Source organism: Camelus ferus, chromosome 18 (assembly GCF_009834535.1).
Source record: "Camelus ferus isolate YT-003-E chromosome 18, BCGSAC_Cfer_1.0, whole genome shotgun sequence".
Lineage (NCBI taxonomy): Eukaryota > Metazoa > Chordata > Mammalia > Artiodactyla > Camelidae > Camelus > Camelus ferus.
In genome coordinates, this window is record NC_045713.1 from 32,387,232 (window position 1) to 32,413,331 (window position 26,100).

At 37.1% G+C, this 26,100-nt stretch overlaps 1 protein-coding gene across 1 annotated transcript in view; it reads right to left on the reverse strand.

Annotated features, from left to right (window-relative positions):
* Window positions 1-23,895, reverse strand: part of LOC102510113 (ATP-binding cassette sub-family A member 3) — a 79,178-nt gene extending 55,283 nt beyond the window's left edge. Inside the window, 11 exon segments of the mRNA XM_032460902.1 lie at window positions 1,453-1,587; window positions 2,381-2,559; window positions 3,267-3,440; window positions 5,754-5,871; window positions 6,833-6,949; window positions 10,253-10,512; window positions 11,509-11,656; window positions 13,447-13,574; window positions 19,792-20,005; window positions 20,007-20,054; window positions 20,415-23,895. Coding sequence (XP_032316793.1) covers window positions 1,453-1,587; window positions 2,381-2,559; window positions 3,267-3,440; window positions 5,754-5,871; window positions 6,833-6,949; window positions 10,253-10,512; window positions 11,509-11,656; window positions 13,447-13,574; window positions 19,792-20,005; window positions 20,007-20,054; window positions 20,415-20,474 — 1,581 coding nt within the window. The 5' untranslated portion in view covers window positions 20,475-23,895.
* Window positions 23,896-26,100: the final 2,205 nt, after the last annotated feature.

Consider the following 26,100-nt stretch of genomic DNA (forward strand, 5'->3'; position numbering starts at 1 on the left):
CCTAATGGCACTTACTGTGTACTGCAATTATCTTGACTGTTCATTTGTTTAATTGCTGACCTACTTTTATTCACACCCGAATGTAAGTTCTTTGAGAGCATGAATTTTATCTGGCTTTTTCACTGCTTATAACCCCGGTGCCAAGAGTGAAAGAATAAATGATACACAGAAGATCCTTGGTTTTCCCAAGCATTCTCATGAGCCTGAATATGAAAGTCTGAGGCGTATATGGGGAGAGTGCGTATTTAGAGTAGCAATCGGGGCAATCTTGTAGGAAAAGTATAAAGAGACAAATAGGGAGAGACAAGTGTAAATAAAGCTGGGGAAATGGTCGGAGCCCACGTGTTCCTTGAACCAACCCCTTACAGCTCTAATCTACATTGCAGGTTACTAACATTCACAAAAATGTTTGGTGTGAATGGATTTTCTGAGGACACCAGGGAAAAGACTGAGTTTTGCGTTTGAATTGATGTAACCAAAACCGAGGCAGCACGCAGCATACTGAAGGCAGAGAGGACCACAAAAGTATAAATATCTCTTAAATTAGCTGAATTTGCATGGAGGGCTTTGGGTTTTCTGAAATTGTGGGATTAGGAGCGCAAATAAAACTTAGGTAGACCTTACAGAGTGTAGGTCCTCAACTGTGGGAACCAAGGAACGAGCCTTAGGCTGGAATGGTAAACAAGTTATAAAAAGCTGCAGACTCAGAGGTGAGAAGGCTGGTTAGCCAGTGGGGGGCAACCTAAGACAGGCACAGCCGTCTGAGTCCAAGAAGAATGTTGTAAAGCAGCCGTTTCTCACACGTTCCGCCCTGATAAGCTGTAAGGCTCACTGGTGCCAACATGAACATGATTTACCAAAACATAAAGGATCTTCTGACCTTGAGCCAGATGCTGCCTGTTAACCATTTCCCTTGTCATTCTTCTTTGCTATAGAAGACTGTGCAACTTAATAAAGCTTCAGAGTAGCCATCAGCTCTCTCCGCACACGGTGTGTATGTGTACATGGTATCACGACACCGATGGAGAGGCAAGGAAATGTCATCAAACATATAGGTTACCTGAATATTACATGCTTGTAGTTGACCCCCTGATAAACAGAGGAGACTACAAATAAAACATGCAAAATATTTGTGAACAGAACTCAGTGTTTACATACTCAAATCATCAAGCTCCACTAGACGTTCCTTTTTAAAATGAGAGCATTAGTAGAACACATCATGAGAGTTTACAGAAAGTCTGATTCTCTTTTGGAGGAAGAGAAAGATGTGACTTTTCTTATATACCATATAAATTTAATTTTGATCTTTCTTGAAGGAAGTAAACAAGATGGTCACGACTTTTTTCATTAGCATGTGACCTTTTTCTTGGTATTTCCTATTAACAGACATTTGCACTGAAATGTAAGCTAAATTTCGCCTCCATCAAGTAAAAGAGATCTGGGAAACAATACCTTGCACAGATGTTTGGCCTGGATACCTGCCACCAAGTCAGAAGGTTCAGCTTCAAAATACTTGCTTCCAGTTATCCCATAAATTTCCCTTGTTTCTTTTTTTGCCTCACTTTTTTCCCCAAACCAATGAGAGGGCTAAGAAGGGAATAAAATGTAATGACATCGTAAAATGCAACGTTAGAAAATACTTCAGCCTGTTACCCTTTGTATTGAGATAGATTGCTGAATATTTCTTGGGAGTAAAATTTGGTGCTAACTGGCTATAATTTGCCAAAGCACAAAAGCAAACTACTCTATTAAAATCATAACTGTCCAAGAGAAATGAAAGGAAAATATAGGTTCATTACCCCAAATCAGTCCAAAATGAGGTTACAGAAAAAACTATTAGTATCACTCTCTGTTCTACCTTCTTCTCTTAGCAATGGTAAGATGAGCCAATGGTAACAAAGGAAGAGACTGAGAAGGAAGTCAAGATGTACCACATCCCATTTTGCTATGGTTCTGACTCTAAGAAATATGGGCAAGCCAAAGACATAAACCAGGTGGTGAGTGCCTAGATCTGGGACATAACTAAGCCTCTTCTTGTTAGCATCTGAAGACCCATTCTGTACTAATTTCTTTATACTGAAGTTCTCTCCTTTATGAAACACTTGCCTGCAAGAGTGATGGATTACTCAGAATTTGTAAAGTCTGGGGTTGCAGGCCATGATCTATAGTTTATTTATATTTATATATATCAGAGGCTTTAAAGCGCATTAGGAAAGGGCTAGTGAACTAGTCCGGCTAGAGTAATTAGAATGATTCTTCCACCTGAAATACTGATTCAATTGTAGTTAATGCAAAATTAACTCATGGCGACTCACAGAAATTATAAAACAGGGTCAGAAGGACTGTGGCCTCTCTCAAAAACAAAATCATTACCACTCACCAGCAGGAAAAAGTTCCATGGTTTGGACACACCATACTCTCCTGGAAAGACAGCTTCTATGTACCAAGCCACAAGGCCATACAAGAAAGCATCAAATAAAAACATTCCCAGTATATAAGCAAAGGCAAAGTTATCCACTTTGGTTGGAGAGAAGATGTTACTCCATTTAATTCCAATTTCTAAGAGACAACAGGAGACATTTAATTTAGATGCTAACTGAGACCAAAAGAGAGTTATCCATTTGCATCATAATTTAAGAGTGAAGAAAAAAAAATGTGTTAATATTCTCTAGAGATCCCTACTATAGTCAGCTACTTTCTTGTACTATTAGGATTTAGGACAGCTGAGCAAGTAACCACGTGACATCCTTCCTGCTTGCCACAAACAATCAGTAATGAATGAAACAAAAATAAAATATATTAAAAAGTCAGAAATAATATTCTTAAAAAATTAAGCATACATATAGGTTAAATAGTGGCTCCTCCCTCTACAGCACCCCTCATGCTAAATGTTCCCTGGAATATATAATTTTGGAAAAAACATTATCATTGAAAAGTAGGGTTGGATGCTAACTACAGAACAGAATACTAGAAGAATTTTTGCATAGATACTGCTGCACTGATGGAAAAAGGAAGAAAAAGTGACTATAAGCAGACTCATGTCATTTCCTTCTCTACCACTAAATAGCAGGTGGCAACTCCCAAAAGAGTAGGGAGAGGCCCTAACAAAACTGAGTCAGTTTATGGATAGAATGTAAAGCACTTATGTACTATAGGTGGCGGTATAAAGTAGTATAAACTTTGAAGGATAGTTTAGTGATACCAGTGAACATTAAAACTTAAATATCCTATGAGAACATGGCAAAATTTACAAGGTAAATACCCACTGTCCATTTCTGCCTTGACTAGGAACTTAGTACCCAGTGCCATTGCAATATTTGAGCTGAGACAGGAAGCCAGTTTCTGGGCAAGTGTCATCAGTGCATAGTTTGAAGAGATGCTGAAAGCTGGAAAGTAGGTGGCAAGATAAAGGAAACCTCCAACAGAAACAGCAAAATATACTGCAAATAAGAAGGAAATCATGAGGTCAATTTAGGCAATCTGAAAAAAGTCTAAAATACAAATATCTTTGTTTTATTATAAGAGTGAACTAAAATAAGCACACTGAGAATAGGAATTTATCTATTTTGTTCACCATTGCTTCCCCAGCCATTATATAATGCTTATCACTTACTAATTGCTCAAAAATATTTTATAAATGAATAAAAGGCTGAAATTAAACATCTTAGGAACTAATTCATACAAATGGCCAATAGGCACATGAAAAAATGCTCAATACGACTAATTATCAGAGAAGTACAAAGCAAAACTACAACGAGGTATCGCCTCACACTAGTCAGAATGGCCATCATTCAAAAGCCCACAAATGATAAATGCTGGAGAGGGTGTGGAGAAAAGGGAACCCTCCTACACTGCTGGAGGGAATGTAGTTTGATGCAGCCACTATGGAGAATAGTATGGAGATTTTTTAAAAATTGAAAACAGTTACCATATGATCTGGCAATTCCACTCCGGGGCATATATGTGGAAGAAACTCGAATTGGAAAAGATAATGCCCTCCCCTGCATATTCACAGAAGCACTATGTACAATAACCAAGACATGGAAGCAACCTAAATGTCTATTGACTGGATAAAGAAGTTGTGATATATATATGTGTATATATATCATATATACACATATACGTACACACAGACACATACACACACACACACATACACACACACACAATGGAACTGTGGTGTGTATATATATATATGTGTTTATATATCTATAGATATATAGATACACACAATGGAATACCACTCAGCCGTAAAAAAGACTAAAATAATGCCATCTGCAATAACATGGATGGACCTGGAGATCATCATTCTAAGTGAAGCCAGAAAGAGAAAGAAAAATAGCATATGATATTGCTTATATATGACTGGAATTAGTAACTATTAAAAGATATCATAAAAGATAAAGATATCTCCAAGCTGGGAGAAGTTTTGCAACATACTTGCAACTAACAAAAGGTATGTAACAGTATTCTGTAAAGAACTCTTGCAAATCGATAATTATAAAAGAATGCATTAACAGATTTTACAGGAAAGGAAACACATATGACTCATATTAATAACACATACTCAACTTCATTAGTAATTAGGAAAATGCAAATTTAAGTTTCCATAACATTTTGTATCTCTTAATGTGGCACAATTTAAGCTAGACAATACTAAATTTTGGCAAAGATATGAAGCAACTGGGATTTTCATCTTCTTCCAGTGGGATGGTAAATGTGTAGAAGCACTTTGTGTTTGACATAGTCAGGCTGGACATTCACAAACCCTATGACCCAGCAATCTCATTCCTGAGTATATACCATAGTGAAAGACTTACACCTGTGTACCAAAAGAAGCAGATTAAAATGTTCAGAATATCTAGCCTGCTATGATGCCAGAAATAGAAAACATCACTGTTTTTTTTTCTACCACTTACTATTCTCTTTAGTATATCATATTCTGCCTCACGTTGACACACTACTTTTCTCTACCCTTTGGGTTGTTTTTCCTTTCTTTCTTTCTTTGTTGCTTATTTGTTGTATGTACAATCATGTCCCCATGAGGACCCATCAGTTAATAATAACTATGATAATGTACTGAGAAAAATTAAAATAAAATGAAATAAAGTTATTGGCATATGTGCCCTCAAAGGGCAAAGAAACAATTTTTATTTGCCCCCATATATTAATATAGATATTGTGCTAGCAAAAAGATTTGGATGAATGAATGAATGGATACTTGTGTCTATTCAGCTGACTTCCTGTACCAGTCTTCCAGTCCTTCAAAAATACTTAAAAGCAAACCTCTACAGGAAGAATCCTTAGGTTTATCTTAATCTAAATTTGAGTTATTTTAATCATTTTTTATTCACACGTACACTATGCTCCACTTATTTTCACTGCTCTCTGCATATCCTGTCAAATCATTTTTTGCAAATACAGTATGTCCCCAAGGTCAATGGCAGCTCTTTGGAGGCTATATTTCAACAGCAGGCACACAATAGGGATCTATTAATTAAGTGCAAGGACCCATTATTTCAGTCAAGCAGTTTTGTTTTCTTCCTCTTCACATACTCCACTATCATCCTCAGATAGGGGCAGACTTCAGTCCCTCCAACAGAATATACAGAAACGATCTCATTCTCCACCTTTCCTAATAGATAAACAGGGATACCATGCATGAGTTAGCAGCTGAAGGTTAGAAAGAAACACCCAAATACAATCCTCCTTTAGTCACTGAAAATCTTTCCCAGGAAGAATTTTAGACTCACCTTTACTGAAGAACGTGCTAACCATAAAGCTGAAGAATATTGTGGCGATGGCAAAACACAGCAAAAAGACAAATACAAGAGATGGGTCACTGTTTTGGATGACTGGCACGGGTTCAATCTAGCAAAGCAATCAGGAAGCCAGTTAAGTCATACTCCAAGCAGTGTCAGAGCAAAAGAAAAATGAAACATTTAAAAATATTTTAATAGCTTAATGAAACCAATGAGAATGCTCAGGGAGATAGAGAGTAGACAATTTATTAACTACAAAAGGTCCGCAAGAGACAGGATGGAAGGGGGCAGGGCACAGCCATTCAAGGAATGACAGCAATTAACATCAAAATGGTGGAAAATTCAACTTCCAGTTGGCCTTAAGGATTAAGATAGCAGGAGGTTTGACTTCCAGTAGACCTTGAGCTTCATTATATGCTTATTGTAACATTAGCATGATAAATAACATGTCCACATGCGCCATGACAACCCCAAGGCTAACCGCAAAAGGCCAAAGAAAGGACGATGCCTAATTCCTGGGAATCCCAGCCCTGTCCCCAGGGCAGCTGGAATGGTCCCTCCTGTGGGCATGTGAATTACTGAGCCCATAGAAATTGGTAACACTGCCCCTGGCTGCCTCTCTCTCTCCCTCCTCTTCAGAGACAGCCTGCACTCTGTCTGTGGAGTGTGTACTTACTTTTACTCTAATCTGAGCACCCAACCCCAACGCCTCATGGCCTTTCTCTTGCCTTTTGATGTATCTCTCTAAATAAATCAACCTTTACTCAGCTGTGGCTTACTCTTGAGTTCTTTCCTGCCTGAAGCCAAGGACCCACACTAGGCAGGGCACGTCCCAGGGGCTCAACTGAGGCTTGGGACACAGCCCTCCTCACGCCCACACCCATTTTTCCTGCATTACATACATCTAGGTTTAAAGTTTAATTTGCTGAGAGACTAAGCAGTCCCTGGTTTCCATAGTGGAGTCAACATTTTTTATTCCCTGGCAACTTGAATCCATTAGGCCCACACCATGTTTCTGTTTTCCCTCTCAAAGTTTGGCTGCAGCATGATGCAGTTAAATAGACACTTGCCTTGGCAAAGAAAATAAGGCACATCAAAGAGATGATAACTGAATAGAAAGAGAGGGATGTGAAGAAATAGGCAGCCCAAAGCATCCAATTACTGAGTCCTACCATGAGCTGGTACTCCTATGGGAAAGTTAACACAAACCATATATCATATAAAACAATATAATTATGCAAAATGCATTCACAAATATTTCTACTTTAACTTCCACCACAACCAAAATGGGTTAAATAGTTAGCATTATCATGCCCAATTTATAGAGGAGGAAATCAAATGTCAGAATATTATGTGACTTGATTAAAATTATTCAGCTAGTAAGTGGTGATGCTGCAATGCTTATAAGCCCAGAGATGATTTCACCAATAATTTACCTGATAACGTTCAGACATGCAAAAACCTTGAAACTATAAACCAGCTAGATTAATATCCCAATTCTTTTTATTGTGTCCTCTTCCAGGAGGTATTAAAGGAATGTAAATATATTTGAATTCAATTAAAAAAATTAAAAGCAAACTCTAGGATGAAAAGTAAGGGGAATAAAAACCTTAGAGTTTTACCAGTAGTCTTTATGAACTATATTCTTCATAGGCATATGGGGTATTTCAAGCTTTAACAAAAGATCATCCAAAGAGTTTAGCTAAGAATACAATGTAGAAAGCCAATAAGATTCAAGTAAGGGGCATTATCTTCAGAGGCTATTTAAAATATTTCATTGAATTTTACTGATATATCAGCATTAAATTCTTTGAAAACTAGAAATGTTGCTGAAAGAAATTAAAGGAAACCTAAGTGTAGGAAAGACACCTCATTTTCATGGGTCAGAGACTTAACATTGTTAAGATGGCATTAATCCTCAAACTGGTCTACAGATTGAACCCTATCCCCAGGCTGGGGAGCCTGACATGGGGCTCAGAACTCTCACTCCTGAGGGAGAATTTCTGCAATATAATTTTCTCCAGTTTGTGGGTCACCCACCCACAGTGTATGGGACCCAATTATATCATGAGTATACCCCTCCTACTGTCCTGCTGTGATTTTCTATTTGTGTCTCCAGTTGAATAAGACCCTTTTTTGGTAGGTTCCAGTCTTTTTTATTGACGGCTGTTCAGCAGTCAATTTTGGCTCATGTCTTACTGGCACTGACTCAAGTGAGTCTTCTCCGTAGTCAGAAAACTGCACCTGAAAAACTCTCTCTGTGAAGAGTCTCTGTCAGGACTGCCCATGGCAGAGAAGATAGCAACCCCTGTGCCACTGAAATCTGACAGAGATTGAACTGAATCTGTAGGTTTCTTTGGGTAGTATGAACATTCTAATAATATTAATTAATGATGGACTGTGGGACACATAAGATGTCTCATACAGAGGGCCACTTCTCCAAGGTCTAGAAATGTAACTAACCTGCATAAAAATACAAATAGAAATTTAGACAAAATGAGGGAGCAGAGGAATAACTTCCAGACAAAGGCATAAGATAAAATCCCAGAAGAAATCAGTGATGCAGAGATAGGAAGTCTACCCAAGAAATTCAGAGAAATGATTGTGAAGATGATCAGAGAACTTGGGAGGAGAATAAATGCACAGAGTGAGAAGTTAGGTTTTTAGCAAAGAGTTAGAAAATATAAAAAACAACCAAGCAGAGATGAAGAATACAATTACCGAAATGAATAATACACACGAAGGAACCAACAGCAGACTAAATGAGGCAGAAGAATAGATCAGTGAGGTAGAAGACAGAGTAGTGGAAATCACTACTGTAGAAGAGAAAAAAGAAAAAAGAATGAAAAGAAATGAGGCTAGTTTAAGAGAGATCTAGGATAACATAAAACACACTAGTACTTGCAGAGGGAGAAGAGACAGAATAAGAACCTGAGAAATTATTTGAAGAAATAATAGCTGAAACATCCCTAACTTGGGAAAGGAAGCAGTCACCCAAGTCCAGGAAGCACAGAGTCCCACACAGGATTAACCCAAAGAGGAGGACGACAAGGCACATAGTAATGAAACTGACAAAAGTTAAAGGTAAGAAAAAAATATTAAAAGCAACAAGAGAAAAACAGAAAATAACATACAAGGGAACTACCATAAGGATATCAGTTGATTTTTCAACAGAAACTCTACAGGCCAGAAGGGAGTGGCATGATATATTTCAAGTGATGAAAGGGAAAAACCTACAACCAAGAATACTCTCTCCAATAAGGTTCTCATTCAGATTTGATGGAGAAATCAAAAGCTTTACAGACAACCAAAAGCTAAAAGAATTCAGCATCACTAAACCAGCTTTACAACAAATGCTAAAGGAACTCGTTGAGGTGGAAAAGAAAAGGCAACACCTAGAAACAAGAAAATTACAAAATGGAAAAGCTCACCAGTAAAGGCAAGGACGCAGTAAAGATAGGAAATTAAAATGTATTTATAGCCATTTGTGTTACAGGACAATTATCCTGGCAACAACCTACGAGGTAGATTGATAGGAGAGATAATGGATAATGAGATGTGAGAAGAGCTAGACAGTGAGAAACAGTGTGACCCTGATCTGTAAAGTGGTGTTGCCACTAGTAAGGAAAGAGTGAAAATGACACAACCGATGATTACACAAAGGAGATAAATGAAACGGAGAGACCACTGCTATGGAGCACTCAGTATGTGTTTCCGCCTTTATGCCTGATGACAGTAGGTCTAGGTGATTTGAGGGTGACAATTTTTCACATAATATCTTGCTTAATGTCATAACAACCTTGCAAATTAGGTATTATTATACTCAATTTACATGCAAGAAAATACACGAGAAAGTTATATATCATGTCATAGACTCAGTAAGTACTAGAGACAGGATTTAAATCTTTGATTTATCAGTCTCTGAAACAAAACAGGCAATTAATAAATCAGTAATAAATAACTCTGAATGAATCATTGGTTAAATAGATGATTGGATTTTGAACTACAAAGCCTCTGGCCATAACACAATATTTTCTCTCCCTAGATACAATTTTGGAGGGGGCTATTAGAGGCCGCTCTGAAAAAAATATTCAAATACCACAAGCTGGTAAAATAATCACAGAATCATAGAGTCTTGAAATTGAATTGTATCTAAATTTATCTAGATATGATTCCACAAGCCCAATTGATTATTATTATTATTTTTTGTAGCTTACTTTATTCCAGAGAGATTTTAGGTCATTCTGCATTTAAATTCAATCTGTAACGTTCTTGTGAAGTAGTCGTCTAGAAATAAAACTGAAAACTAAACCAAGAATTCCAATAAAAACAAATTTTACAAAACTTCCAAGAGATACAAGTGCTCACTGAAACATGACCATCCACCAGTGCTGAATGAGTAGAAATAATCCAACCCTCCACAGAAATTTGCCCTACAGATCCAACATTTTCTACAGAGGCTCTATCTCCTGCAAGAAAAGTGGAGTTACCTTCAATCGGTTTTCCTTTTCCCACACAATAGACTGAATGAGGGTAAGATGATTCATAGCAAAGATAAATAAGATTACTAAAGGGGTAAAAATAACCAAAATTTTTAAAAAGTAATCATGATCATATATTGGGTATGGAAATCTCTGAACAAAAACGGTGACATGTTTGAACAGCTCTTGTACAGCAATGTGGTCATGATATTTCATGATGGCTTTATTCAAGGCATGTTGCATAACCAGGAACCCTTCAGTGATGTAACCTAAATGAAAACAAAACAAAACAAGGATTGCTCAGGACAATAGAAAAAGAAATAGCTGAGCTGAACAACAACACAAAAGGTAACTACAGTGTGTCAAAGACAAAGTTATTTGTTGTACTGAGGGCCTTCTCGTAGTCTGAATGTCACAGCAGCTAACATCGTTTCCCCAAACAAAGTATATAATAATACTTTAAAAATGGATCCTAATTCTCAACTTCCTAGAAGTAAAACAGTGCATGAAATTATAGAGCTACTTTCTGTAATTTCAATCAACTGGAATGAGAATTGAATTAATTATTGGACAGGCAAATACTTTGATTCTGTACCCCTGGCATGTGAAAAACTAAATGAAGCTCAGACTGAGTGAGTTGTATGAGCTGATGTCTGCTGAGGAAGTGCTACCCAGTGTGACCCCTGGATCTGCGACAGCATGCAACAGTTTCTTCCTGGTACATGAGTTTGGTGTAGAAAGTAAAAGCTAATAAAATCTTTTATAGAAATTTGGCATTGCCATGACATCTAAAAACTGATTTTGCTGTTAATCTCTACAAGTCCTTTATAGGTTTTGAATGTGAATCTTCTGTCATATTTTCTCCCCTCTGACTTTTGCCTTTTAAGCGCCTTTCAGATGAGAAGTATTTCATTTTAATTAAGTTAATTAGTCAATTTAAAAATTTTATAGCAAATCCTTTTCGTGTAGTAATAAATCATTTTGATGTGTACATTAAGTCATTAAAGTCAAATTTCACAAGTAAATCTACATGAAAATGTAAGGCTTATGACGAGGAAAGGATAAAAGTATATTGTTTCCAATGTATAGAATTTTTCATATGAGTTTTTGAATACTGAAAATTTTTAAAGAAAAAAATCACGAGCACAGTAAGTAAAAAATAAACAACTTTCATCACAAGTTTGAAGATATATAATTGTAAACATGTGATGGGTCTTACCATACTATTAGGATATTAAAATGAGTATGGTTAAAGATCTGCTCACCAGGACTCCCTCCATCTGCAAAATGTTCATTTCTGGGTCCCACAGAAAGAAGAGATGGAAAGAGGGCGCCTGTTTCCCAGCCTCCAGGTCGATTAAACCGCACATACTTGTTCCTCTGAAAACTACTAAAACGCAGATGACATTTTACCTAGAAGGAGCAATAAGAAACAAACAATATCTATAAACAAAGAATATAATTAAGTAAGAATAAGAAATAGTTAAAGTACGATTGAGGGGAAAAAAAAAGTACAATTGAAAATGTGATTTTGAGGCAGACTGATAAGCACCAAAGTAGATTCTGAACATCAGGAAGAGAGGGCAAACTTGCTGTAGGTCTGCTGTAGGTTTGTGGTAAGCTTACACACCATTGTGAATGTATTTTCCTGAAATAGATAGCTGGCATGCATACTGAAATGAAATATACCAAAGATACACCATAATTTCCTTTCCAGTTATGTCAGCCAAGTGTTCTCGGAGGTAAATCTCTTCCTTTCTGAAAAGTGAATGCAGTGTAAGAAAAGTCCTACATGAGGACAGAAGAAGAATGTGATAAAATGTAAACGTGGAGTGTTGTATAACTTAATTATTAAATGAAAAGATGATACTAGTTCTGGAGAACTAATTCAACTTCAAGGCAGACCATGCTGGGTCTAAGTAGTGTTACAAGACAGAAAATGGTCCAATAGTTGCCGAAAGTCAGAAGGATCAGACCAGAAAAGTCAGAAAGATCAGGAGGGGGCAGGCAGATGTCATAAGTCTAGATAAATATTCATATATTCAGTTATCAAGACAAAAGTTTTAGATACTTACTACATGTTCAAGAATTAAGACATAGCCCCTGTTCCTCAAGGAGCTCAAATTCCATTTAAGGAAACATATATATTGACATCATAGTAACTTCAATGATAGAGACACAGTGTAGAGTGTTTCTGGGAGTATGAAGGAGGAGAGGTGTATGGTTGTATGGTTGGGAGAGACACTGCAGAGCAAGTCACATTAGCAATCTTAAGCATAAGCTCAAATGAGGGGGTCCGAATAAGGGAGATTATTATACAACGCAGAAGAGGTGAAGCTTGAACCTGCACCAAAAGCATTTTGACAAGTCTCTGTGTACATCATTGAGCCTTCATCAGCATCAGCTGACATGGAGCCAGTAACGTGAGGGAACCTGACCTATATGAAAGGAGTGAGGGAGTGATGGGACAGAATGAAAAGATACCTACCACCCTGCTTACAACTTAGTGATTTCCTTACTTCTTCATTCCACTGATGACCATCTGCATCTTCAATGCAGAGTTTTGGCTCCATGTATTAATCTATACCATACTTTGTTTATTTGCCTCAACACCAGAGACACCAAGTTCGAAGCTCTGTCCGTGCCTCTCCTTCTTGGGGGCTGTTATCAGAATCTTCCAAAGTGTCTGAATATGTCCTAATTCTGATTCAGCTTGGCTAAGCCTTCACATTAACCTCTAGGTTTAGATTTAGGAGAGAAATCATAAAATTCACTCAAAAGAAAGAGGAAAGTTTTTGTGTTGTGTTCCATGCCAGTGAAGATGCATCCATTTTAACGTACCAGATCTTTTGACCTGCAAAATGTGTATTTACTACACCATCATATGCACCTAGAGATAAGTCCCGTATCAGATACAGTAGCAAAGGCAATATCTTTAGGTGTCAATATTTCCTATGAGTCCGATTTGTAAGTAGAAGGCCTGGTAGGTGGTAAATTCAATTATTTTCTCATCAGCAAAAAGTAATGGCTAAATAAATGTCCAGATGCCAAAGTTACTGAGGCTTGTTCTAGTATGTAAAAGCAGTATGACCTTGGGTAAATTAGTCTCTCCACCTATAAAATGGAATACTGATACCTCTGCTTGATGAAATTTCTGGAAACTGGAAGAACAAATTTTAGGTTTGTACATAAAATTTTCTTACCTTAAGTGGCAGGGGATCATCACTATTTTTGAACTCGTGGTCAAAAACAAAAGCAACCATCACTCTTTTAGAGTTATCCTTTTCCTTAACATAATCTTCAAAATCTCTTTCTGAAGAAAAGCCTTGAACTGTAGAGAGAGAAAAATCTAATGTGTGAGTTGACCACATAATGGCAAACTGTCTGACAGCCCTTCCTATCTGTAAGATGGGCAACCCACCTTACGTGGATGAAAGGCTATCAAAACAGCACAAATTTTAAAACACTGCTGCTCAGACACTGGCATAACAAACTGATATTTGGAACGCCTAAAAGTTTTTAGGAGTTTAAAAAAAATTTATCACAAGCTTAAAATATAATTAATCCTTGTAATAACCGTATGTTGAAATAAGCTAAGGATGAGTAATGTTTCAAACTGGTATTCTGAAATTTCCATCACAAAGGGAAATAAGAACAAAATTGACCTATGCAATCTATTCAAAGTCTTATACCATGGGAATCTTTAATATCTAACAAAAAATACTTAGAAGTTAAGGAATGAAACCACTTTATGATTTTAATATTTGAGGTAATTGTGTTTCAGTATTTGAGATGACCTATCAATGAATTTGGCTTAAATTAAGTTTAGCCTAAAATTTTAAAATGTGGCATCATTTGCACCCTTCTAAGACAAAATATGTTGTCATTTAAATATCTATATGTACATTTGTTTTTGTTTTTGTTTTTTGTTTTTTTTATTGAGTTATAATCAGTTTACAATGTGTTAACTTCTGGTGTACAGCACAATTTTTCAGTCATACATGAATATACATATATTCATTTTCATATTCTTTTCCACTGTGAGCTACTACAAGACATTGAATATATTTCTCTGTGCCTATACAGTATAAACTTGTTTATCTATTTTACATATACCTGCAGTATCTGCAAATCTCAAATAACCCTCTCAGACTTAAGACAATACTACAGAACTACAGTAATCAAAACACCACGGTATTGGTACAAAAACAAACTTATGGATTGATAGAACAGAACAGAGAGCCTAGAAATGAACCCACAAACTTTCGGTCAATTAATCTTTGACATAGGAGGCAAGAACATACAATAGAATAAAAATAGTCTCTTCAGCAAATGGTGTTGGGAAAACTGGACAGCAGCATGTAAATCAATGAATCTAGAACACTCCCTCACACTGTACACAAAAGTAAACTCCAAGTGGATTAAAGACTTAAACATAAGGCAAGACACTTTATGCACATTTGTATACACTAAAGATTTTCTTAGGAGTAAACATATTTTTGAGGTAAACAGGAAAGGCTTCAATAGCCCACAGGTGCAAGTGAAGTTCCATGCATTTTTATTACTAAGATTTAAGTGGCTTGACTGCACAACTCTCCCTCTAGCAAACCGTCAATGACTGGATTTTCAAACGCTCCCACGACAAGCCTCATTATTGCCCTGTTGACAGTATAGCTTGTGAGGACGCCATAGCCTTACCAAAGGTATTATCTCATGCTTCAAAGTTCCCACTCACAAGCCACAATCTCCCCAACTCTTTGCCATACTTGTCACCTGGACTCCCAGGTATCACTGTTTCTGAATCTTATAAAGACTTGTAAAATCAGTTCCCTTAGCCACTTTCCACTCCACTCATTTTCTGCACACATATCTATTTAAAAAAAAAACACACAACATGCAATTTCAAAGAATTAGCCCCCATCCTAGACAATACCTTTCCTGAACATATGGAAACTTGATGGAGACACTTAGATGGTTATAAAACAAAGGGACTGTCTGATCCAAAGGAAGAAGGGAAGGATGAGGTCATGGATTCTGGAACTGACTCTGATTCTTGTGCTCTTGGGTCAATGTTTGGCCTGGGAGGTGACCATGCACCTACAAGAATATGTCTCCAAGATAAGTATTTGAGGAAGCCACTAGAAAAAGGATATAGCATCATTCCCCACGGCTTTCTACGCCCAAAACTCAAAACCGACCTCTAGTCAGCAATATAACAATTCCCAAGGTCAACACAAGCAACACTGACAAGAGTAGTAGCTTTCATCATTAAAAGAATCAGACATCTCTCAGCTTCAGATGCAAGTTTACACTCAGCCAACACTCTTCTGCTGTAAGTCATTCATCAGCTTCAAGGAACCCCGGGGCAAATACTAGAACAAAGATTGTTCTGGTTTGCTGCTAATACTGGCAACTCATGGTTGATGGGGTGTCCAAGATACTAGCTCAAACCTGAGCACATTAATGCTTTTCAAACTGGGGCTGGGGATGGTATCAAGCATAACCCAATTAGATTTGACAAACAGAAAATATACTGCATTTCTAGGCCATAATATTAATAGTTGTAATATGATACAAATATGGTATCAGACAAACATGTGACTGTCCTTCGAGGCTGTTACCGATGAGGAGCTTGGTTAAAAAATTATAGATTTATAATTGTGATAAAAGGGATCATAGAAAGCATAACCTCGATTGTCCTGGATCCACGAAGGACTAATAAGATAAATTTGAGGTTTACTTTCTTGCAGCACTGAACCTAAGGTTACTGAGTTAGATTATAAAATGTTAGCGGTACCAGGAACTCCTTATCAACATTGCTGGCTGTGATGTCTCTGATTTAGAGGCTGTGTTTGCAGTGAGAAGAATGTCTCTGGGACTGTATACAGACTCTGGGAAACAAAACTAGCAGCCTCCCTGTATTTGATCTATCCCGATGCAGATATTCACTGCTGCATCCTTCATTTCATTCACTGAATTCTTCAGCTCCAGAATTTGTTTGGTTCTTTTTATGATTTCTATGTCACTGCCAAATTTTTCACCTTGTTCATGTATTTTTTTCCTCTTATTTCATTGACTTGACTGTTTTCTTGTAGCTTGTTGACTTTCCTCAAAATAGCGATTTTTGAATTCTTAATCTGCTAGATCGTAAGACTCTATGCCTTTGAGCACAGTCATTGAAGAACTGCTGTTATCTTTTGGGGATGACATGTGTTCTTGTCATTTGGGAACATGCTTCATGTTCCTCATAGTTTTGAATTGCCGACGTCTCATTTGAAGTAGCAGACATCTCCTCAAATCTTCATTAGTTGCCTTCAGACGCGGTGTACTGTTAACTCTGGAGTTCTCTCTGACCTTCTATTCATACACCTGCTCTACACTTCTTGCTTCCTCCTGCAGCAGAATTCTTATGTAATATTTCCTCTGGTTCTTACAACTCACTGGCTGGCTGCTGGAAATCTCTCTTTTATTTCCAAGAAGGTAATAATACAGCTCTAGTTTTTGGTTTTTCTCTTGCCCATAGATCCTGGTTTGTCTGATAGCACTCTGTTTACTGGACACTTCTTCACTGCTGCACTTAGGAGTTACACAAGGAGCTGGCTATAGAGTGGGAGGAGCTGTGCGTTTAGCACTCAAGGTCTTAAACTTAGATGTGCCTGGTGGGGAGATCTTCTGTCAAGGTTCTCTCAGAGGCTTATGGGTGAACTTCTGCTGAAATCTTCAGTGCGGTCAGCAGGAATTGTGTGTCCCTTTAATGCCCTTTGATATTCTTATCTTCCTTTTTCGTGATCTTCTCCCCACTTCAAGTCATGGGGGCCCCAGATCAGTACCCTTGGTGCTGCTGGAGACAATTAGTTTTCTCCAGTAGCTTCCCTTATAGCTGAGGTAGCTAGGCACTCATTCACTTTTTCCCCACACTGAGAGGTCATCACGGGATAGTTCAGTCTTGTGCTATGTTACCTTGGGGGATGCAAGCCTCAGAGCACTGGAGTGGTTAAATGATCAGGTGAAGGCAGTGGTGGCAAGGGTTCTCCAATGAAGCTGAGACCCAATGAGCAGGTGAGGGCAAGAAAATCTAATACATACCTAAAAGGGGTCTAGTACATGGCCATTCAGAATACATATCAACACACAGTACTTAAGGAATTTTTTAGGTTCCTCATGTATTGGGACACACAAAAGAATATCAATAAATTCTGAGGAATCAACATCTTAAAGACTTTGTCCCTGACTATAATGTAATAAACATGGAAGTAACTAGCAGATAGTTTTTAAATTCTCATTCAGAGACTTCCATTTCTAGCCATATGGAGTAGCTAATATTAGACTGAACTTTCCCCACTGCATAACAGTTTGGTGAAATCTGTTTGAGAGCAACCAGCATGAGCAGAACTTACAGAGTTATGAGCCTTGAAAAAGGGACATGCACAACGTGAGTGTCATATCCTCCCTGGTATTTTTGCAAAAAGTTTCAGACTTGCTGAGTTGAAGAGAAAAAGGTGAGAGTTCAGGCTGCCAAAATGGCTGGGACTTGAGAAGCACCGTTCCAAAGAGAAGAGAATAGCAGAGAAGTAAGGTGAGAAATTAGCATGTAAATTCCACTGACCAACTCTAAACCTAGCATGCATAGGATAAGACTCTTAAGAAACCAAGAGGATGATACCAGGTGGCAGGCTGAAATGCTGAGCAGTAATTTCAGCAGCTAGGCAATGCTGGGGAGACAGAATGAAGTTCAAGCTCCACCAAAGGAATGGGGCCTTCTAAAATACTCCAGACTAGAAGGGCCACATCCTAGGAATAATGACCGGGTCCCAGGACAACGGGTATGCCTCAGGGGCAAAAAGAAAACTGAAATAGAGCAGTCTTTACTGAAGCCTAAAACCAACCTTGCATGGAGGCAAGCTGACCCATCAGTACTCTAATAACCATCCAGAAGAAAACCTAACCCTGTTTAGATAAAGTGCCTTCAAGAGCATCTAATATTTTTTATCCATAATATCTGTCACTTAATAAAAATATACAAGATATGCTCCAAAACAGAACTCAATGATTTGGAAAAAATATACCCAAGAAATCCAGATACCAGAAATTGCTGGTAGAGCAACTATGGTTAATATGGTTAATAAATTAAAAAACAAAACATTTCTCTAGAAATCTAGAATCTATTAAAAACAGAGATGAGTGAAGACTGCAGAACTGAGAAATATTTTTTAAAAACAATTCGACATAAAGATTATATGACCTAATAACATAATTTCAAAATATGTAAGCAAAAAGGAAATTATAATATTATTTTAATATATATAACCGATTTAATACTAATGACACCAAACTGGAAATTTAAAACCGATCTCATCAACTGAGAGAATAAACAGACAAAAAATAGTAAGAATATAGAAAATTTGAAAAGCACAATGATTAACCAACTTGACAACCTGACCTTGGTGACATTTATAGAACATTACAAGCAAAATTTACAGAATATATAGTCTTTACAAATTCGCATGGAACATTTCTCAAAATACATAGTGAATTGGCTATAAATAATTCTCAAATTTTCAAAGAACTGAAATCATAGATTATACTCTCTGATTATAGGACATTGAAATAGAAATCAACAACAGAAAGATAACAAATCCTCGGATGTTTGGAAGTTAAGTGCTACACTTCTAAAATCCCAGGCATCAAAGAAGAAATCAGAGTGGAGATTATAAATTATTTTTAGTAACACAGCACAACCTACAGAAGACTAAATTATTGGGACGTATACTTCAAAAATTACTGAGATTTTGCATTTTTCTGCCATAGTGTTTTTTAAAAACAGGAAATATTTTGAGATGGAATCTACTCTCAAGGACTCTCAAAATCCTTGAGAGACAAAAAAAAAAAAAAAAAAAAGACTGAAAAAATACACTACTGAATAAATATACGCGTGTAAAGGAAAGGGGCAGTAGAAAGATGCCCACCAAAATTCTGACAATGTTTATCTCTGGGAGAAAAAAAGAGACAAATTGAGTCGAGAATGTGTAAGTGAGGAACTGGGCACTTTAAAAATAATTCTTGAAGCTTGAGTCTTCTCCAAAGCATTCATATATGACTTGTGCAACATTTTTACATAAATGATCTTTGAAGTAACTGACTACTGAGTGTGCATCCTGAATGAAGGCTCCAGCATTATACACTTCCTTTGAGTACTTCTGGCACACTATGAGGTATATTCCTGGAGTAATACTTACCCAGTTCAAGAAGCATAACCAGAAAGAAGGAAGACAGTATCACAGAATTGGGTGGTAACCAAGAATAATAAAAATTGATCTCCCAATTTAAAAATATTACTATTTGTTTGGGGCTCCAGGGAGAAATATTTTATAGGAATTTAATTCTCAAGTTCAACAAAGTCCATGTTATACTTAGGAGGTTACTCTCTGTTTATGCGGATCACCTACAATGTTTCACTTGGGATTAATGCCCAGTAAAAGGTTACAAGTGTGCTTTCCCTAAAACAGTTGAATAATACTTTTTTCCCCCAGAAAACCTTAATTTCTAACCTTTAAAGTTGTAGTGTAAATCCCTTTTCACGGTTTCAACAATATTCTTCACCACAACACTTTTGGAAGGCACGAAAGCCAATTCCCATGCTCCAGAAGAAGGAGTGTCTCTAAGGAACGAAGGCAACTCATCCACAGGCTGAACAGAGTAATTGAAAGGTCCATACTTCCTTATAACGATAAACTTACGAGTTAACAAAAGGGATACCAGCAAATAGTAATGTTAGGATGATTTCCACAACTAAAGCAATGAATTGCCGCCTCTAGAAGATGAGAGAAAAAAAGATTGTTAATAGCTCCTAAGAGTACATTAACTTAACAAATGACTAATTATTTTATATTAACAGACACTTCATAAAAGAAGACATATAGATGGCCCAAAAGAACAGCTTCACTCTATCATAGCAGAGGTTTCCTGGACTGTCTTTTCTCTCCTTTCTATATGCCATTCTGCTATCACTTCACTCTATGAGGACTCTTCAGATTTTGAAGAGATACCCCTAGTCCTAGAACTGAGAAAAATGAAACAGTATTAAGTTGAAATGCAGTGATTGAGCTATCAGAATTTTCCCATTGTGGTCTCTCAGCTGTTTCAAAAATTCTATAGGTAGTTCACAGCTTACCTTTAAAATAAAATTCTTCCACACAAGAACCATAAATTTGTAGAACCACGAAAAATCCATCCTTCAACTCTACAAAGGGAGTAAAGACTTTTTTAAAAAAGAGGTTAAGATGATCTAACAAAATGTAAATTTTAGATGAGTAAATTACTTACACTTGAATTACTTAATTTTCTAACCAAGCTTAAAGGATGACAAGAAAACAATAAACATTTGAAATATTTGAGAAGTTGTGTATATCTACATTTTAAATTTATTCAGCACCTACTGAGCTTCTAATATGTACAAAACTTCAAGCACAGAACAAAGATCAATAAGTTATTCATGCAAATTTCCAGATGAATTTGTCCAGCAGTTTTCCCAATTCTTATGAAAATACTAAGAAATAATATGAAACAAAGAAATAATCACATCAGCAAAAACAAACAAACAACATGTAAAATCATATTACAGCTATCAGCCCAAAATGTCACTCAATAATTTGCGAGATTGGAAATACCTCCATGAATAGCATTGTAAACGGGAGCAGATTAATTCTTATGTTTAATGAATATTTGCCTGAACATCTGCCATGTGCCATGTTAAGTGTAGGTGTTAAGACAGAAAACAAACAAAACTCTAAACTCTTCCTTCATGGTGTAGGTGGCATGGCAGGTTATTAATTAACCAGGATCTGAAATCAGACTGTCTAGGTTGATTTCCCAGCTCTACTAGTAACTGATAAGTGATTTAGAACACTTGACAAACTCCTGGGGCTACCAGAAAGAGAACAAAAATTCAGGGCCAGGAAGAGGAGGCATTATTGTAAGACTTTACCTTATAAATAAGGATGAATGTGAAGTAGGCAGAGAACGAGGAAGCTGGCAGAAATAGGCAGAGAATTTGGAAACTGGCAAAGAATTGGAAACTGGCAGAACTCCTACACAACCAGAGCTGCAAGAAAGATCTCCATGTAACTGAGTAAAATGGGGAAAAAAGGCACTGGGTCAGGACCTGTACCCCTGGGAGGGATCTTAAGGAAGAAAAGGTCCAAACAGGTGGACCACTGCCCTGGGGAGTGAACTAGTAAAACCACAATCTGGGCATCCCATGCTGGAGACCTGCACAGAGGAGATGGGAAATCTGCTGAGACAGACAGATGGGCTAAAGAAGCCTAGACTCTACTTGGGAAGTGTGCACACATGTTGGCTTGCTGACAATCAGGGTGGAGACAGCCTTGCACTGTGGCTGTCATCTCACTGCACTTCCTAATCTGAAAAGGTGAACACCCTGGCCCTGCTCACTCAACATCATAGTCTGGCATGAGATCTGGGCAGAGACTTGGTCTAACTGCACAGATACTAGCCAGGGCGCCTAGGGTGTGATCTGAGTGGAGACGTGGAGACCATTATCAGTGCGTGCATGGGGCACAAGGTGTAGCCACAGGGGTCACTGTCGGCATTTGTGTGGGGCAGCCGCCGCAGAAGCACACAGCAGCTAAGTGCTGAAGGTTGGGCAGACAGGCCCTAAGAGAGGGCTTAATCTAGTTATACAGAAACAGCCCTGAGGGCCTGGGGTGTGATCTGGGTGAGTGGCAAAGGCCATTATCAGCACACTCAGGAGTACACAGTGGGTCCTCTCCCAGAGAGAGCACACTTGCTCTGCCCACTGCACACCACAGCTTAGCACTAGATCTGGGGCAGACAATTCCTGAGAGAAGTCTGCTACAGGGGCAGCCAAGATCTCAGATGGGAGCACAACCACTTCAATTCCTAAAGCCATAACATCCAGAACCCTAGTTCCAGCCTACTCTGTACCACTGCCTTGCACTAGTTCTGGGATATACACAACAGAAAAAGGGATGAGGCCTTAGGCTGTTTCTGAGTGGAACTGCTGGACTCCTAAACAGGTGGCAGATAATCCACATGGGCCTCACCTGCTTCACCAACTCTTCTTTTGGGATAGGGCATGCACACAAGTACAAAGGAGCCTGATCAAACTTGACCTTCAAAGCTTCTATTCCAACAATTAGGGAGTGTACCCCACCACTGACGGGATGATGATGACAGCTATAGAGTTGAAAGAAACTCTACCTCACATTCATCATGGGCACTAGATACTGGACCAACCATGCCTGCCCCATCAAGGGGATAAGGCCAGCACACCCTGAGAAAGACATGGCTGGCATCCATATTAAAACCAGCCCTGACACCTGGGAAATAAAACTATTGAAAGACAACTTAAATTTAAACATAAGTAACTTTCTCAGCCCTCCCTTGGTCTCCTCTCTCATACTTACTGTACATTGTGTATCTGCATTATGCATCGCTCAAACCTCCCCCATTGGCAGGACAACCTGCTCAACTATAAAGAGCAACATTCTTCTAGCATAAATAAGACAACTTCTTAAAAGATAATATCCCTCTTATCTTGCAAATGGCCATGATGATGCTTAGACCTGGACTGTGTAAACTGCCAATGATACATCATTTAATGTACAGCCCTCTATCTCAAAAAACTTACCTAACTGTGCCTGGACTTCTAATGGGCAGAACAGTTCTCAGAGATTTATGAAATGCTCTTTCTAGGAAATACTCCTCAAATTTAGCTCAAATAAAATTTTCCATCTCTTTCTTAGATCAACTGATTAATTTTTCATTGCCACACCAAACACATCAGACACACACAATTTACACAGGAGTACTCCCACATTAAAAACACTCTTTCAATGTCACAGAAAATGATTATTTCTCCTAAGGCATAGGAAACATTTCCAATTAAAAGAACAACAGAAACCCCCTGGAAGACAAATAATGAAACAGAGTTCACCAATCTACTAGACAGAGTTTAAAAAGGAGGTAACAAAAATGCTAACTGAACTAAGAAAGATTATCAATAGAGATTATAACACTGTCACTGACAGATTATGCAGACAGAAAATCAATAAGGCAACAGAGGTCCTAAGTAATACAATAGACCAGTTGGACTTGATATCTATAGGACACTACATCCAATAAATAAATAAATAAATAAATAAATAAATAAATAAATAAATAAATAAATAAATAAGTAAGTAAGTAAGTAAGTAAGTAAGTAAGTAAGTAAGTAAATAAAACAGAATACACATTATTTTCAAGCATACATGGAAGGTTCTCTAGAATAGACCACACACTATGTCACAAAACAAACTTCAACAAATTTAAGAGGATGGGAATTATTCCAAGCATTTTTTTTCTGACCACACAGTATAAAATTAGAAATCAACTATAGAAAGAAAAACAGGAAAAGGATGACTACGTGGAAACTAACCAACATGCTACTAAAAAACCAATAGTTCAATGATGAACTCAACTCAAAGAAGAAATTAGAAAATACTTCAAGACAAAACAAAAGTGAAAACACAACCTTAAAAAATATACATGATGCAGCAAAAGCAGTTCTAAGGGGAAAGTTTATAGCACTACAGGCTTTATTCAAGAAATAAGAAAGATCCCAAATAAACAACCTAAACTACACTAAAATAATTAGAAAAAATAAGGACAAAATCCAAAGTCATCAAAAGAGAGGAAATAATAAAGATCAGAGGAAATAAGTAAAATATAAATTAAAAAGAACAGAAAAGATCAATAAAACCAAGAGCTGGTTTTTTGAAAAGATAAATAAAATTGACAAAATTCTAGCTAGGATCTCCAAGAAGAAAAGAGAGAATGTACATAAACAAAATAAGAAATGAAAGAGGATAAATTACAACTGATACCACAAAAATATAGAAAAAAAAATCATAAGAGATTTGAACAGTTATATGCCAACAAATTGGGCAACCTGGAATAAATGGACAAATTTCTAGAAACATACAGCCTGCCAAACTGAGTCAAGAGGAAACAAATAATTTGAACATACTGGTCACTAGAAGTGAAATAGAATCTGTAATAAAACAACTCCTTCCAAATAAAAGTCCAGGACTGAACAACTCCATGGAGAATTCTACAAACATACAAAGAAGAACTTATAGCTATCTTTCTCAAACTATTCTAAAAAACTGAAAGGGTGGAAGCACTGTCAAATTCATTCTATGAAGCCACCATCACCCTGTTACCAAGACCAAAGAAAACACCAAAAAAAGAAAATTACAGGCCAATAATTTGATGAATACAGATGCAAAAGTCCTCAACACAATATTAGCAAACTGACTCCAACAATACATAAAAGGGATCACACACCATTATCAAGTTGGATTCATTCCAGGGTGGCAAGGATGGTTCAACATATGCAAATCAACGTGTTACACCACTTTAACAAAAAGAAAGACTGAAACCACCTGATCACTTCAATAGATGCAGAAAAAGCATTTGATAAAATTAACATCTATTCATGATAAAAACTCTCAACAAACTGAGTACAGAGGAAACATACCTAAAAATAATAAAAGCCAACATAACCAACAGCCAACATAATACTCAGCAGTGAAAAGCTGAAAGCCTTCCTGCTAAATTCAGGAACAAGACAAGAATGCCCACTCTCACCACTTCTATTCAATATATTATTTGCAACCATAGCCACAGCAATCAGATAAGAAAAATAAATAAAGGTTATATGAGTTGGAATGGAAGAGGTAAAACTCTGTTTGCAGACGACATGATATGCTATATAGAGAGCACTAAAGCCTCCACACAAACACTATTAGAACTAATAAATGAATTCAGCAAAATAGCAGGATACAAGATTAACATACAGAAATCTAATGTGTTTCTTTATCTTATTAATGAAATAGAAATAGAAAAAATTTTAAATCTCATTTAAAATTGTGTTAAAAAATAAAACACCCAGGAATAAACTTAACTAAGGAGGAGAAAGACCCATATGCTGAAAACTATAAAACAATGATAAAGGAAACTGAAGATGATTCAAATAAATGGAAAAATATCCCCTGCTCTTGGATTCAAAGAATTAATATTGTTAAAATGGCCATACTATCCAAAGTAATCTACAGACTTAATGCAATCACTATTAAAATACCCATGACTTTTCCACAGAGCTAGAACAAATAATCCTAAAATTTATAAGGAACTGCAAATGGCCCAGAATTGCCAAAGCAATCCTGGGAAAAAGAACAAAGCTGGAGGCATAATCCTTCCAGACTTCAGACTATACTACAAAGCTACAGTAATCAAAACAGCACAGCATTGGCACAAAAACAGACACATAGATCATTGGAAAAAAATAGTGAGCCCAGAAGTAAAGCCATGCACCTACAGTCAATCTATGACAAAGGAGACAAGAATACACAATAGAGGAAAAACAGTCTCTTTAACAAGTGGTGTTCAGAAAGCTAGACAGCTGTATGTAAATCAATGAAGTTAGAACACTTCCTTACACCATATACAAAGATAAATTGGAAACGGTTTAAAGACCAAACGTAAGACATGACACCACAAAACTCCCAGAAGAGAACATAGGCAAAACATTCTCTGACATAAATCTTAGCACTTAATATCTGAGCATTTCATTAAATATATAGTTCAATAACATCAAAATGTTTAAAAAGGCTAAAACATTTTTAATGCCAAGTTATAACAGGCAAGTATAAGCAATAAAGAACAGACATAGTAGAATTCAGGCCCAGAGACAAAGAAGACTTTATATTGCTAAAATCCATAATTTACATTGAAGATACAGTAATTACCAATGTATGCTCCTAGTAATACGTAAA